This window comes from Lagopus muta, chromosome 1, assembly GCF_023343835.1.
Source record: "Lagopus muta isolate bLagMut1 chromosome 1, bLagMut1 primary, whole genome shotgun sequence".
NCBI classification, from domain to species: Eukaryota; Metazoa; Chordata; class Aves; order Galliformes; family Phasianidae; genus Lagopus; species Lagopus muta.
In genome coordinates, this window is record NC_064433.1 from 131,308,426 (window position 1) to 131,323,350 (window position 14,925).

Here is a 14,925-nt window from a genome sequence, read left to right on the forward strand (position 1 = left end):
TATCAAAGTAAAGGCCGGAGGGCTATTTTGGCCTTAAAAATTTATTATGGTTTGCTGTACATCAAGAATCATTTAGTCATAATTTTTTACTGAAAGTTACTGAGCTCCAAAGGTGGCTAATTCTGATAATCCAACTTGTAAATTGGGTAAGTCACCAACTCTACACTTTTTGCACAGAAAGAGGCACGGCTCACGCTGCATTTGCATTGCATGCAGTACTTCACTGCCAGAGACAGAAACTGATTACAGAGTGTCACCTTGCACCTTGGACAGAAAGCCAAAGATGCATCACAAAGCACTTCTGGGGAAGGAAACTGTTCTGTTTTCCAGTCCATTTTGCTGGTGTTACTTGACTATAATGCAGATTGTGAGAGCTGCTGTGAGTTATGAACAAAGGCTGAATTTTTACATTTTATGTCAGTGTTGGAAGTTCTGTACCAACAATGTATACTGCACTTACTTGAGCAAAACGGATCAGCCTGACTCAGTCATACTGCTTCTCGGCTGGAAACACACAGTGATGTCCCCAGGAAAGCTGATCAGACCTGAAAGGCTTTTCCAGTGAATTGTTAACCAGAAATCACTTTCACACAGAGAAGAAAAATAGATTGGTATTTGGTCACAAACAAGCCTTCTGTCCAAAGCAAAATACACAGATTCCAAACCTACATTCTGCCTACCTGTTGACAGCACAGCTGTATCAGGACTGTATCAGGGCCCTTTGACTTAGAAAAAAAAAATTATACAGGGGGATTTAAGTTAGATATTAGGGGGAAGTTTTTCACACAGAGGTGGTGATGCACTGAACAGGTTGCCCAAGCAGGCTGTGGATGCCCCATCCCTGGAGGCATTCAAGGCCAGGCTGGATGTGGCTCTGGGCAGCCTGGTCTGGTGGTTGGTGACCCTGCACATAGCAGGGGGTTGAAACCAGATGATCATTGTGGTCCTTTTCAACCCAGGCCATTCTGTGATTCTATGATTCTATGATTCTATGTGTGCAAAGCAATGCTGTGAGAAAACAAAAGCCTGTCAGGTGAGAGGTCCAGAGAACCCATGGTCTTTCCAAAGGCTGGTGCCTGTGGCAGGATGCTGTGCCAAAGATGAGTCCTCCAGCTGCCGCCTTCGAAGGCCCATGGCAAACAGCACAGGCCAAGGCCAGAGGCAGTCACTGAGGCCAAGACCTTGGCTTTCATACTGATCAACTCCTGTTTGGTTTTGTCTTTCACTGGTTGATCTAACTGCACTGTGCAATCATCTACCTCTTTCGTGCTTCCAGTCTCCTGTTTGGAGCCAGAACACCACACAAGGAGCAAGGCACCCAGTGGTTTTTCCCTTAGGATTGCACAGGTCATGCCAGCAGACCTCCATCTTGCTTCTCTGGTATTCTTGAGTGTCTGTCTGTCAAAACAGGAGATGGTCCAATGGGTTCCCATGCTTCCCCATGCAGCTATACAGGTCATGCTCCAAAAATTCAGTCACGATTCAGCAGATTTAATCATTTTAAGGTCTGCATGGAAACAGACTAACAGACTACATTTTTCATTGCGTTTCCTGAAAACATCATCCTCTGCACAAGGTGCACCTTTAATTCAGAAACCATTTTTTCAAGATTGCTACAACACAGCAACAACATATATTAAAAAAACACTATATGCTAAAGAATTATTACAGAGGGAGTTTAAATCTTTTTTATAATATCTGAAAAATGTACCTATTTCTTCTGCTGGTCCTACAGTATCACCTGGATACAAAAACAAAACAGGAAGAGAAGCGCTGAGCCAGAGCTGCAGCCCATGGAGAGGGAGCCACGGTGGGGCAGGAGGGCTGCTGCCCATTGGGGGCCCATGTGGAGCAGTGCCTGAAAGGTGGGTCCCGTGGTAGGAAGTGGACACAGTGGAGTTCTGTTGTCCATCAGGGTGAATCCACCACAATGCCTTGGATATTCACATGTTCCAATGGGCTGTTTGTTGCAAAATTAAATAATCATTGCTGAGGGAGGCCAGCTTTTACTCCCCACCTCCTTAGATAAGACAACACAACAAAACTTCCAAACTGCAGGTGTTTTTCTTAGGAAATCCTACATTTCCTAAGGTCTCCCCATATATATATATATATTTTTTTTTTTCCTGAAAGAGAAACAAAATCACAAATCTATACATAAATAAACCTAGGGAGTGCAGTGTAAAGGCAATAATTCACACATACATACATACACGGAGATGTTTGTCTTAGCCACTGCTAAGTTTCCTTAGCATTAATTCCTGGGCATTAAGTTTCCAGGAAATTCCCCAGTGGGATTTATTGTTAGCTTGCAAAGTTGTCCATTGCTGCTAACACCATGCTCCTAATTGAGCATGATGATTTCACATAAAGAGAAGATAGTTGCAGATAAATTCAGGTCGAAAAGTAACTGCAATGAGCTTCAAACTTCAGTCCAATTTCCTTATTGCTCCCCTTCTAGAAAATATCACAAAACCAAGGCTGCTCACAGAAGAACCTGAGGAATTTTTATTCATGGTCATGCATAAATTTGCCGTGCCTCATGAAATGTAACCTAAAATCAGAGACTGGACCACTTGGTTCAGCTCAGCAAACACAGAGTCCAAGCAGCACATTTTAGCAGAGTACTCACTAGAAGCCACTCATGAAAACTTCTACAGTTTGACAGAAAAAGCGTGGGGCAATTCCAGTGACACATATCAACAGAACCAGGATGTTAGTGTACAGAACGTAAACACAGAAAAAAATGTATCAAACAGAACAGCAACAACTGAAACTCAGCAAAGTTTAGTGAAGATCCGCTTTTGATGCAAACGTCCTTAAAGGAAGAAAACACAGGAAACAGATAAAGCAGAAATCTTGTTTTCCAAAGTATAAGAATGTTCTCAGCATAATTTAAATAATCCATTGCAATCCTGATTGCTACAATTGCTTCAGGTAAACTTTTTGACTGCACCTATTGCACGCTTTTTCCACAGCTGTATAGTTAAGAGCCTTCTCCTGTTTCAGAGATTCTTCTCTGTGACTAGTTGGTCTGTAGAAGTTCAATTAAGTAGCTGACTTATTTATAAATGATGTTATTCATTTGCATAATTCTATTTTATAATCTGGGGCATATCACTCCAAGCTTGAGATTTCTTTTTGGCAAGTTCCATCCATGACGGCTGGTCTGGAGCAGCAGTACTGGCTTTCTTCAAGTGGCTCATTTCATCTTTGTCTGTGAATAAAACACAGGTGCATTTCAGACAATACATTCTACTATACATTCAGACTATACATTCTACTCTTTCATTAACAATTTGCTGAGTCTTGCTCTTCAGCAGAAAATCTTTGCATTTCACATCAAAACTTCTATGATACATTACTGAGGCAATAACCACTTCGAGCAACAAAAGAATACATTTTTAAGACTAATATGTTTTGGTTCCTAAGCTTATAATAAACAGTAAGATGACCTCAATTCTCTGCCATGCCCTGTGCTCATGCCCAGGCCAAAAGAGAACACTCATTTCAGACTTCCTCCCAGCCTTCAACTCACTGATGGGCAGATAGGTGCTGAGCACATCGTTCTTGTGTGCTTAGGAAACCCCAAGGAAACTGAACACTGTTGAAAACAGTCTGCATGCATTTTACCTTTCTGTGAAATTACCCAATCCTGTGAAATGGCCTGGCACTCTTGATTCACATTTCTTTCAATACTAGCTCTGACTACAGTATAATCAAAGCGAATGTGACATCATAAAACTCCAGATATTAGTGCTGAGAAAACATTTTGCCCTTGGTGATGTGGAACCAGGGAAGGGATTAGGATCTAACCCCTACTCCTTCTCCAGAACACTCAAAGAGGATTTCTTCAGACAAGGTTTCAAGGTAAGAGCAATACATTTTAAGCACTTTCTTTCCTACCAGAGACAAAATGTGTCAGTGAATTGGCTCTTGTCAGAGGCTCTTTTGCTTCAGACTTTGACTCCTTCTTCTGTTCTTCAGAAGTGGTTTTAGGTGCCAGGTGTGGAGGTTTGCTCCATTGCTGTTTCACTGACCCCTAGGTACATAGAGGGTTAAAATCCAAATAATGCACAGTGAATAAGTAAGACCAGCCTGGAAGAATATGAGCAAAAGGAGTGGATTTGATGCCTGTTATGATCCAAAGATCACATGGACTTATCACACACTGGTTCACTCCTCTCACTGGAACTGACACCCATTCAGAGAATTCTATGGGTTTCACATTAGCATCTATAGTACTCAGCTTAAATAATTGAAACTATCCCTCTGTGTATCTTCTTATTTGTAACAGTAGCTCCTAGTAGGTTGTTATAAAGACAAAATATATTCCAAACCATTTGGAAAGCTTCACTAATGTACACAGGATTTGCAAACAGCCTCACTCTTTCTACCTCCTAAATTTTGTGGCTTAGGGCACTGAATTTTTGGAGGATTGAAGGTAAACTTCCATGAAAAGGAAATGAAACGCATCCTCTCATGATTTCTCTTGCCAGCATCAAAAACCACCCTGAAGCGATAGTGCCTGGTGCCATGTGAGAGTAGGAGTAGTACAGTGGCACCACGCCTCACACACAGCAGTCAGGAGCATCTTGGCATATTTCTCTGCTAGCTGATACAGGGAAATGAAACGCATGGCATGAATTTTAGGGAACGCTGCCAACTAAAATCTGGAGTTTCCTATTTAACACAGAAACTGTGCTTTGGGATCATTTAAACCCTCTGTGTTTTAACTGCTATGACAGTGCTGAGTATTTTTGCAGTTTACAATCTTGCCTAGACATTTTATTAGGTTTTACTTCCTGTTAATCTAAACCACTGCTATTTTTTTCATCATCTAGACATCTTTTTCTATTCCAGGATATAATACAGTAATCGGGTTTCTTATAGTACCATTTTAAGCAAGAAAGTAGGTCATTTGCACTGGGAATGCTAAACTGGTGTAAGCCACTCATGTTCCTGCATCAGTGCTGGGCTCTTACTGTGCATGAGGCAACACAGGCAGCAGCACTCGCACGCTGCTGCCTCCATGAGCTAGCCCACTAACAGGAAAGCCTTGTTAGTATTCTGTATTAATGCCAAGTGCTTCTGCTAGCACAGCTTTGTCACCTGGGAAGATCACTTGCTACTGGTATCACCTTTTTTGCATAGGATCTTTGAAGCCCGTATTCTACGGCACCACATTGTGCGTTTCAGTTATATACAAAGAACCAGAAGTTATATCTTGGCAATGTCTGCAAGTGCAAATGCTATTTTTATCCTGTTTCACTTCTCAAAGCTTTAAATGCTGTTGCTCTTAAATCCTTCTAGGACTGGGCACTACGTTCGGTGTTAGATCAGTCAGAAGGTAGAGGAGATTGAATGAAACGGTGGAGAGAGTATTGTATCGATCCCATTGCACTGAAAGAGCCTGTACAATATGGTACTGCAGTTTGGTTATCTTAGCCTACAGTCCACACCTTACCTCTGCTAAGTATGCAGTGGGCACCTAAGAAATTTTACACATCACACATAGTTCCAGGATTTTTTGGACATACAACGTTACTTATCTGAACAACCAGGGAATTCTGCGTCTGTAACACATTTATGAGAGCAGTGTTTTTGTTGTTTATGGTTATACTCATTAACTATCTGTTATCGTTATGGCATCTGAGTAGTAAAATAGCAGTGGATTCAAGGAATATTACAGAAATGTAATAATATGAAATCATTGTAAATTTGTACTGTAAGTACCTCTGTTCTTTCCTTCTCTTTATTCTGTTTCTCTGTATCTGATTTAGTATCCGGAGTGACTGGTTTCTCTCCATCAAGCTCCTGCTCCTGCTGCGTTCCCCACTGCTTCTGCCTTGCGATGGTGATCCAGGCTGGCTCTGTGGGACTGTCAGGCTCCCTTCTGGAGTCTCCAGCAATCACCAAAGACACACTCCTCTCTGTTGACAGATTATTTATACTCATGGTTATTTGAAAGAGACTTCAGCTCTCACTTGCTCAGTATGCTGGTTTGTCACATGAAGTGTGATAAGCCTGGGTAAACAGGGACTCTTTTCAGATTGGTCTCCAGACAACAATCCTCATGCTAAGTTACCACTCTACTGGTGAAAAACCACTTCTTATCCTTGTTCAGTTAGAGTTCAATGTCACTGCCTTCACATGGGGGAGATTCAGGAAAGTCAATCAAACTTCATGAAATCACCCACTTTCCAGGGTCTCCCCTTCCACCCCCTCCATTCCTATTCCCAAACAGCAGCAGCCAGTGCCTCAGTGCTGCCTTCATGCGACCTTTTTAGCCTTTCTGGCACAGCCCCCTGTTCCTGCAGCCTGTGTTGCCTGAACACACAGAAATACTGCTAACACTGCTGACATTCACCATGTTCTGCACTTGGGCCAATCACTCTCACCATGCTCTACTAGAATGGAGATTTCAGCAAGACAAGAAAAAATTGCATTTCCTAGAGAAAAGGGTCGAAAGTGCTACTCTGTTTTTCTCACATTTGCAATTAAAGAACAAGTGGTATGCAGATGTATGGGGAAGTGAAATACTGCATATTCTATGGATGTCGCAGAGCTGAAGTTAAGCATTCTCATTCCAACATCATGCATAATTCTGCCCCTGAAGAAATGTTTGTTATCTATTCAGCATCCTGCTCAGACCCGTGCTCAGCTGCTGTGCTGGCATGGAGCTGTGCCTCCCTGCCTCAGGACCCTGTGGAGGTGGCACACATTTCTGGAGAGCTGTGATCTAATTTAGAAGAATGTGGCCCCAACCCCAGAAGTTAGTTAGCATGAAAACATTGTAAAGCCTATATCAGCTAAAAAACACAAGAGGAGAAAACAAGATTTTCTTTAAGGGCAAAGGAAGACGTAATGCCAGCTGACACTGCATTTCCCATCACATTTACCTCATGTGATCTTGTAGAGAAACCTCTGAAAAGAAGAAGCCAGGAAGCCCAGTTGCAGAGATGCAGCACAGACAAAGAAGGGCCCCAGGACACTGAAGAAGCTTCCCTCCTTCCTGCATGGCAAGTTACTCTGATTCTCTTGCACACCATCTACCTCCCCGTCTTTCCATGCCAACAGCTGTTCCTCACATAATCCTTCTCTTCTCTTTGCTGGCTACCCTTGTTTCATTTTTCTCTCATTTCAGAGGACGATAATTTAATGCTGGAAAGATGTCCAATGTTATCTAGTCTATCCCTTCAGATATAAGGCAAGATGAATTGCAAAAATTCACATAAACTGTATTCTGACCAATATTCATCTAGTCTGTTCTTAAAACCCTCCACAGATGGGGCAGAACTCACAGTCTCCCCGAACAATCTGTCCAAAGACTTCGCTGTTCTTTTTCCACTAAATTTTTTCCCCATAGGGTAAGCTAAATCTTCTTTGCTCTAATCTAAATCTATAACTTCTTTTCCTGTATACTGTGGTTGTGAGCAGATTACTCACGTTGTTCTTATGGCAATCTGCTGCACATTTGAAGATTTACACCACATTTTTATTTTTTTTTTAGTTTTTCTGACTAGTTTTATTCTCCAGATGCTTTTGTAGGTACTGTCCTCATTTGGTCCAAATCTGGCTCCACTCTGGTACAAGGTGCCAGAATCAGGTGAAGTGGAAGGACTATTTCGCATGCCTTGGAGGCTGCCTCCTATACACATCAGACTTTTTTTGCAGGATTACCTTATTCTTGTTTCAAATTTAGTTTTTGAGCTTTAGATCATCTTACTTCCCCTCTCTCCTTCCCTTTTCATATCTGTGCACCTGATTATTTTTACATACAGACCAGCACTTTGTACTTTTCTATAATAAAAATATTATTTTCAGACTATGTTTCCACTTTCTCAAGAGAACTCTGATTTCTACTCTTGTTCTCCATTGTGCCTACAGGCTTTCCAGCTTGTTAGTACTTGCAAATGTAAGAAAAATACACTTAGATCTGTCACCCCTGTCCTTAAATATACTGAACAGTGCCAGAACTAGGATGGCCACCATTAAAACGACAGTGAAACATAGCCAGCACACTCAGTAGCTCCGCATCAACCCAATGAATAGAATCACCAATACTGTACCTATAGGAGTGTCATGAGGAGATGTCATGACACTCGTTTGCCCTGCCACAACAGTTATCATTTGATTTGACTTTTCATCACCAAACCATGTTGTTTGGAATTTACATCCATGCTATCTTGTGGACATTCATAAATAGCTCAGTCATTCCTTTCGGTATTTCATTTTAAGTGGTATATAACACCCTTCCCCCCCTCCCCATTTCCCCACCTCACCTCCCTTTTCAAGATCTGCTACTTTCCCTTATTTTCCACATTTCTCCAAGACAACCACTAGCAGCTCAAGGACTACTAAACAGTCTTCTCTGACTATATTAGGGCTAATTTCATCACGACCATCATAACTAAAGCCACTAAGCTGAATTGATGCGATGTCTACTAAGATACCCACAATCACATTATCTCCTCTGTAGGTTGTGCCCATGTATCCACTTAGGCAGTAAGTAATTTGGGCAAAACCCATTAAGCACACTGCCAAGTAAAACTAGGCTCCGTGCTTCATCAGTTCCCAGATCACGCTGCTACAATAAGCGGATTGACTGCCACTATTGAAGGTGATGGTGATGTCTGGAATTCCTCAGAAGCATCATTTAATGAATATCCGCACAGCAAATATTAGCAGGGTATTATCAATGTTATCAAGATGTTTCTCCATTGAAGCCTCCCTCAGCCTGGCCAGCCTCTTCCTGTAACTCCATCCCCCCAAACATTCCTTCTCACCCCATGTCAAGGCCTCAGTTTCAAGACAGGGCCTTGTATAACTGGCACACCACCACACAGGATCTTTTCCATGATAAACAACAGCCTTTGTAGTGTCCTTTACTGTTTTTAATACGTTGGTCCTCACAAATATCAAAGTTTTTACTCTGATGGCCCTCTCAACTTACCCACCAGCCTTTCCTTGATAGTGGGAATGCAGCTTCTGCCTTGGCTCTGCTAGGGATGTTACTTCTTAGTCTGCTTGATTCAAAATCACCCTCTGTGTTCTGTCCCATTTTCCCTGTCACACCACAGGGGCTTTCTGTAAACACTGACTAAACTGTGCATTGCTCTTCCTCAGCTCCCACCAAACAATCAATACTGACAACGACTGCAATGCTCTCATTCTATTTACCATACCACATGTAATGGTTTTACTGCTATCTGTGCTTCCATTTCTGTGTTATCTTTCTGTATTTAGAATTCCTCCTCCTATTGTTTTGATGTGCATTTCCTAACACAACAGGGTCCCCAATCCCTCAGTGATATGTCAGGAAGCTGCTATTACAACAGCAATTTCCATAAAGCAGATATTACACAGGGAGGTGTCAAGCACCTGGGCTTTTGAAATAATTTTCATGATGAGAAACCAGGCATCCAAGTAACACTAATTAAAAGGCAGCCAAATTAGAGCCAAATATGATCCTGGAAGAGATGGTATCAGAATGCTGCTGTTATAGTAGCAATGAAGAATCTCTTTATCGACATCTTTAAAGGTTGAAAGATAATGTACCTGTGCAGGCCTGACTTGCGACAGCAGAGTACCATCACCTACTCTGAGCAGGATCAAGAGCTGATCTGCTTCTGGGATGGGCTTTCTTCTTTCATCAAGTAATTACATTTTACTCTTGCTGCTGTGAGTTTTTGCTACAGGAAGTATGTCAGGCAGGCAAAGCAAAGGAAATGTTTTCTTCAGCAAAAAAAAGTCAGATGCAATCTGCAGAATTTGCTACCTTCTCCCTTATCAGTCAGCTGAAATTACTGTAAGAGGAGGAAGAGACTGCATTGTATTCACAATCTACTATCTTTCCCATTGCCCAGAGATCCTTTACATCCTCCTGCTTCCAACTAGGGAAGGTGGTGTGGCAATAAAGCTGCACTGCTGTTCTAGTAACTTTATGGTACTGGCAAAAGATAAAAGGTAAACACAGGACAAAGTATGGTAGAGAGAGTCACTCTCACAGCTTAAGGTATGTGAGTCTCTCCAAGGAAACTCTGGGGTTCTGAAGAGTGCTAAGAAACTGAAAACATTCTCAAGAAGCAACAATTCACAAGAAAAGATGTCTGCACATCTCATTTCAGTGAGCGTGTGATTCCCATGAATAAGTCCTTCCTCCTGTCTTATCTCATCTGGTCATGAGGCAGTCAGAATGCTTTTATAATTCACCATGCATCAAAGCTCAGCATTTAAGGAACCGGCTAGCCACAGTGAAACCAAAAGAACTCAAAAGCACAGCCTAATTCCCATTTCTGACAGAAGTCGCACGCAAGGCAGCTAGCACAAGCGTCCCCTGTGTGTATGCTCTGCCGTCACAGAGTGCTGAATGCAAGCAGAGGCACCTTCTGCTAGAATCCATGCAAGGCTGACATGCCACGGATGCTCTGTCCTTCGGTTCTCCTTCTGTGAAGCATGGGTGAGTCTCTTGCTTCCATGGCACACTCTGAAAACTGAATTCTGAATTATATTCTTCGGTTCTTATTACAGTATGTTTAAACAATACACTATTCAACTCTCTATTTAATCACTTCATAAACTAATAAAGGATGTTGTTGGCAGTGATGTATCTCTCATTCACTCATAGGTTTAAGCTCATGATAGTTTCTTCTCTTTGTTTCCTTGGAACAGATTTGGCCTGAGGCTTTTGGAAAGAAGAGCGAGCCCCTTCTTCCCCTTGGGAAAAGTCACAGAAAATGGGAGGACACCAGGTCAGAACTTGTCTGCTCTGTGCCTAATGCCTATGAACACCTAGCATTTCAGTCGGCTGCTGAAGCCTGCTGCCTCTTGAAACCACACTCAAAAGCTTCCTCCACCCATTCCACCACAGCTACCAAGCACACACCACTGCAGGCCTCTTCACTGGCCTCATCGCTCAGGCTGCTGGCAGCCAGGCCCATACCCTTCACCACTTCCACAGCTCCGAGTCTCACCACCAGACAACTCCCAACCCAAACAGAGCCCTCTCTCACCTTCTGAATTCTTTCCCTCAGGTAAGAATCACCCAAGCTCTTCTCAGCTGGGTCTGATAACAGCAGGGCTGGCCCAATGCTCCCTAAGGGTGAAATTCCCCTGCTGCAGGTGTTGAATGCAAGTATCCATTTCCCTCACCATTTTACTGAAGATTTCCTTTTCCTGAGAGACTACAGCTCTGCTCTTACAAATGAAATTTCTTCTGCCTAAATATTGTGAATATGAAAGCATACACTTCCCATCAATGCTGGATTTATTCTTTCCCACCTATCTGACTGGCTGTGTGAGCAACGAGATGAAGATACAGTACTATTTATGGACTAAAGAGGATCTATGATTGATTCGTTACTGTACATTGGTGTATGCACACACAGACAAGTGAGAGAAATACATGGCTCTTTCTGCCTACTGACGGATAGATATACTCAATATATTCAAATGTGTGTAAGGTTGTGTGTGTGTGCACACTGCATACGTGAATAACCGCAACAAAGACATATTGAAACATAATCCTAAGGTTTAGGGATCAATTTGTTTTAGGTATGGCCTGAGATATTGCACTTGTTTCCTTTAAATCTAAAAACCTTTGTGTGGACAAAATATTGCAGAGTCTCTTTATAACATTTAGATCCTGTCCCTGATAATGAGCATCTTATGCCTGTGAGGACTGCAAAGAGTGAGTGCTTTTGCCATACATTTGTGCAAGCAGAATATTACAACTGCTTAAAGGACATACCTCTGGCAACAGCAAAGCTAACTTGTGTACTCCCTGTGTATTCTGAAAGCAAACATATTCTTAGCTAATCCAAACACAGGCACATAACCCCTCCATATATGCAAGTATCATTGTTTCGTAAGACCACTAATGTGTGCATATTTCTTTCCACATTGTTGTATCTTTGGTCAATCATGAAACATCACGTATCTCACAAAAGTCTTTAAAAATGCAGATGGCATTTAGTATATATGCCCTGCCCTAAATATTTCCCCTTATTTATTAATGTGCTACATGCATCTGTGTCAGGATACACACCCAGTTCCTTAATTTCAGAGCACAGAATTCTAAAAGATCTGGCAATGTATTTCTGGCATTTCTTTCTTTAAGCTCTTTGAAGAACTTGACTTCTGGTTGGATCTATACCACTGGTACCAGGAGAGTCTTTTTTTACACTGGAAAGTGCTATGTTTGCACTGAAGTCTATTTCACTGCTGGAAAGCAGCCATGGTACAAAATAGGCTGACACAACCTAAAAACAAATGTATTTTGGCAAAAAAAAAAAAGTGTCTTTTTTCAGCTATAGACAGGGCAGCACTAGAGCAACGTCTTTTATCCAGAGAGAAACATTTTCTTTGTTGCTTCAAAGCTCAAATTTCCTAGACAATGAATACCAATTTCCTTTGCCATTACAGTCATTGTCCCCCTCCAAGTTCCTTTTTTTCTTTTAGAGAATATCTCTCTGCTACAGTCACTGATTTTTAAATATTCTCTTGTGCACATTCACATGGATATTACTTACAGCTTTGCTCTTGTAATAACCTGCTAGCATGTGTTGTTTCTGCCCTTTACAGGATTTATAGACTATCAACTCCCAAAAACACAGCTTAATTTTTTTTAATTCTTGCAAAGACTTGTGCTTTTAGCTCTAGAAAAAATTGTTTTCCGGACAGATAGAGTGACTAATTTCACACATCCATTAAAAAGTCACCTTGCAGCTGCACAGAGACCAAACAAACCCCTGCTCATTCCCCAGGAAATGCTGGCCAAACTTCTGCCAAACTTCTGCTTTCTCCTTGGTGGAACAGCAGCCTGCCTGCAGCCCTCACAGGGCCTTTGGTACCAAGAATGCTGAGAAGCCAAAAATTGAGCTCCATGTACCAAACTGCTCCTGTTCACCCTGTGACACAGCAAATGATTGTATAGGAAAAGGGTATTACACCCCTTTGCATTATGATTCCGCAGCTTGCCTTCCTGTTGAGCAAAGGAATTTCCTAACACACAGCACGCAGAAACTCCCTGACAGTGTCAAGTGTTCCTCAGTAGCAACCACAGCTCTTAAGGTTGAACAAAAAAGAAAGTGGGCAGCTTAGAATACCTGATCACCAGAATTCGTTGTTAAGCCACACGATTGATCCCTGGAAGAGTGATGCTGATAGTGCTTTTCAGATTTCTGGCACTTACTGAGATACTCTCCTGAGTCACTGGGCTGAGGCAATAGTTTCAAAGAGCTTAAAATGACATTTGCACAGGAGTACTGCACTGTTTCATAAAGTTGTTTTCTCTCTCATTGCATCCCTCATGGCTCAAGATGCCCTACAGAGGTACTATAGCAGTTCTCCCGCGTGATGCTGCTTAATTTCCCTCCACAAAACCTGCTGTTGTGCCCAGATGGCTAGAGAAGGTGTGAGTACCTCACTCACCTGCAGCATTTGGTAGCCTGCTCAGGCTGCGGTAGTGACTCGATCCCATTTCTAAGGAGAAAGGTCTATAGTGGCATAGGAAAGACCTGGAAAGACCTCAGGTCAAGCTGGAGTAGAGTGTTCTCCATTTAGAATTAAGCTTTCTCTCCTGGCATGCTAAAATAGCAGAATGCTTTACAAAGCTGTTCAAAGCTGGAAAACTACTATGATATAATAACAACAATGAGGAAGTAGATAAGAAGACTAATTACTGCTACAGGCTAATCTGAATCTCCATGTCAGACAATACCAGGCCATACCAATCTGCTGTAATACTGCCAGTTGGAGAGGAACGCATCTGAAACAGTGCTACTGGACCAGCAGCACCAGGTCAAACTCCACATGTGCACAGCCCTGCCAGTGAGGCCAGGCTCTTGTGCACACACATTTTTGTAGAGAACAGCCCTGAGCCAGGGCCAGGAGTCTCCTTTGTACCTAGAGCTGCAGGAGCAGAGGAGAAGCCAAGAGAAATGTGCTCATCAGCTCCATTTCTTTCCTCTGTTCCTCCTACTGTATCCGTCAGTGCTCAGTGCACTTTTGCTGCACCCAGTCTTGCTCAGCAAGTTGTCTGTGGGGCCAGGAAGAGGCTTTTGTACAGCACACACAGCCTGCCACATTCTAGCGTCTTCTTTCAGCTTAGTGTTTCCTCTCTCCCAGGCTCGGAGCCTGGCCCCCAGTGGAAAACAGCAACCTGAAGGGCAAGCTCTGCTGTGGCATGCAGAAACCTCATCTCCTCACATCTTAACGTCAGACTCATGACCAGACAGACTGGGGTGGGGAATAAGTTCCTCATACATACTGGAAGACCTAAAGATTTTTTTCCCCCCATTTTGGTCACTCTCCAAAAAGAAGAGCAGAGTTTTTCCAGTTATAATTTCTTGAGTGTACTTAACTCGTTTGCTGTGGTTGCAAAGACCTCAGATGGCAGTGTTGCCTCTTCTGTTCTCTGCCTGTGGCACACAATATATTGGTCTCCAGAGGACTGAATTTTTTAACTCTAACCCAATTATGTTTTGGCTTACAATACAGACAACTGGGTGCAATTTAATGATCTGCAGTAGAGTTGATCTTAGTCCAGCAAGCTGCAGGGTAGCTAATTCTTGTTTTTAAACAAGGATTGAGTAATGGTAAAGACGCATAAATGAACATGTGTGACTCATGAGACAACATATAAATAAGTGTGCTATGCATGCCAGGCAGTTAGCAGTATTTCTGTCTGAATACTATGGCAGGAAAAGGTCTACAGGTCTGAGTCATTCACCTCACATAGGGCACTGCTCTTAATATGTGCTCCTGCCTTTTGAATTTCAGGAAGCAGCTCTAAATGGGGAGATTTAGTAGCTTGATATTTCTCTTTTACAATACTTGCTAATACCCTGTATCTGTTGAGTGTCACTTTGAACATCCTACAAACAATACTATGAAACAGAAAAAAAAATCTCAGGCAAAAAT

General features: G+C 42.3%; 1 protein-coding gene across 7 annotated transcripts in view; it reads right to left on the reverse strand.

Moving 5' to 3' along the window:
• The window catches only part of CRACDL (CRACD like), a 62,550-nt gene continuing 47,625 nt past the window's right edge, over positions 1–14,925 (reverse strand). For 4 of the 7 annotated variants that reach the window (XM_048961640.1, XM_048961622.1, XM_048961630.1 and 1 more), the window contains exons 9-11: positions 5,737–5,933; positions 3,907–4,042; positions 1–3,217 (exon numbers count right to left, since the gene is read on the reverse strand). In XM_048961640.1, the coding sequence (XP_048817597.1) occupies positions 3,096–3,217; positions 3,907–4,042; positions 5,737–5,933 (455 nt within the window). In that variant the 3' untranslated portion in view covers positions 1–3,095. The remainder of the gene's footprint in view (positions 3,218–3,906; positions 4,043–5,736; positions 5,934–14,925) is intronic. The other 3 variants (XM_048961590.1, XM_048961601.1, XM_048961612.1) reach the window with 1 other exon arrangement.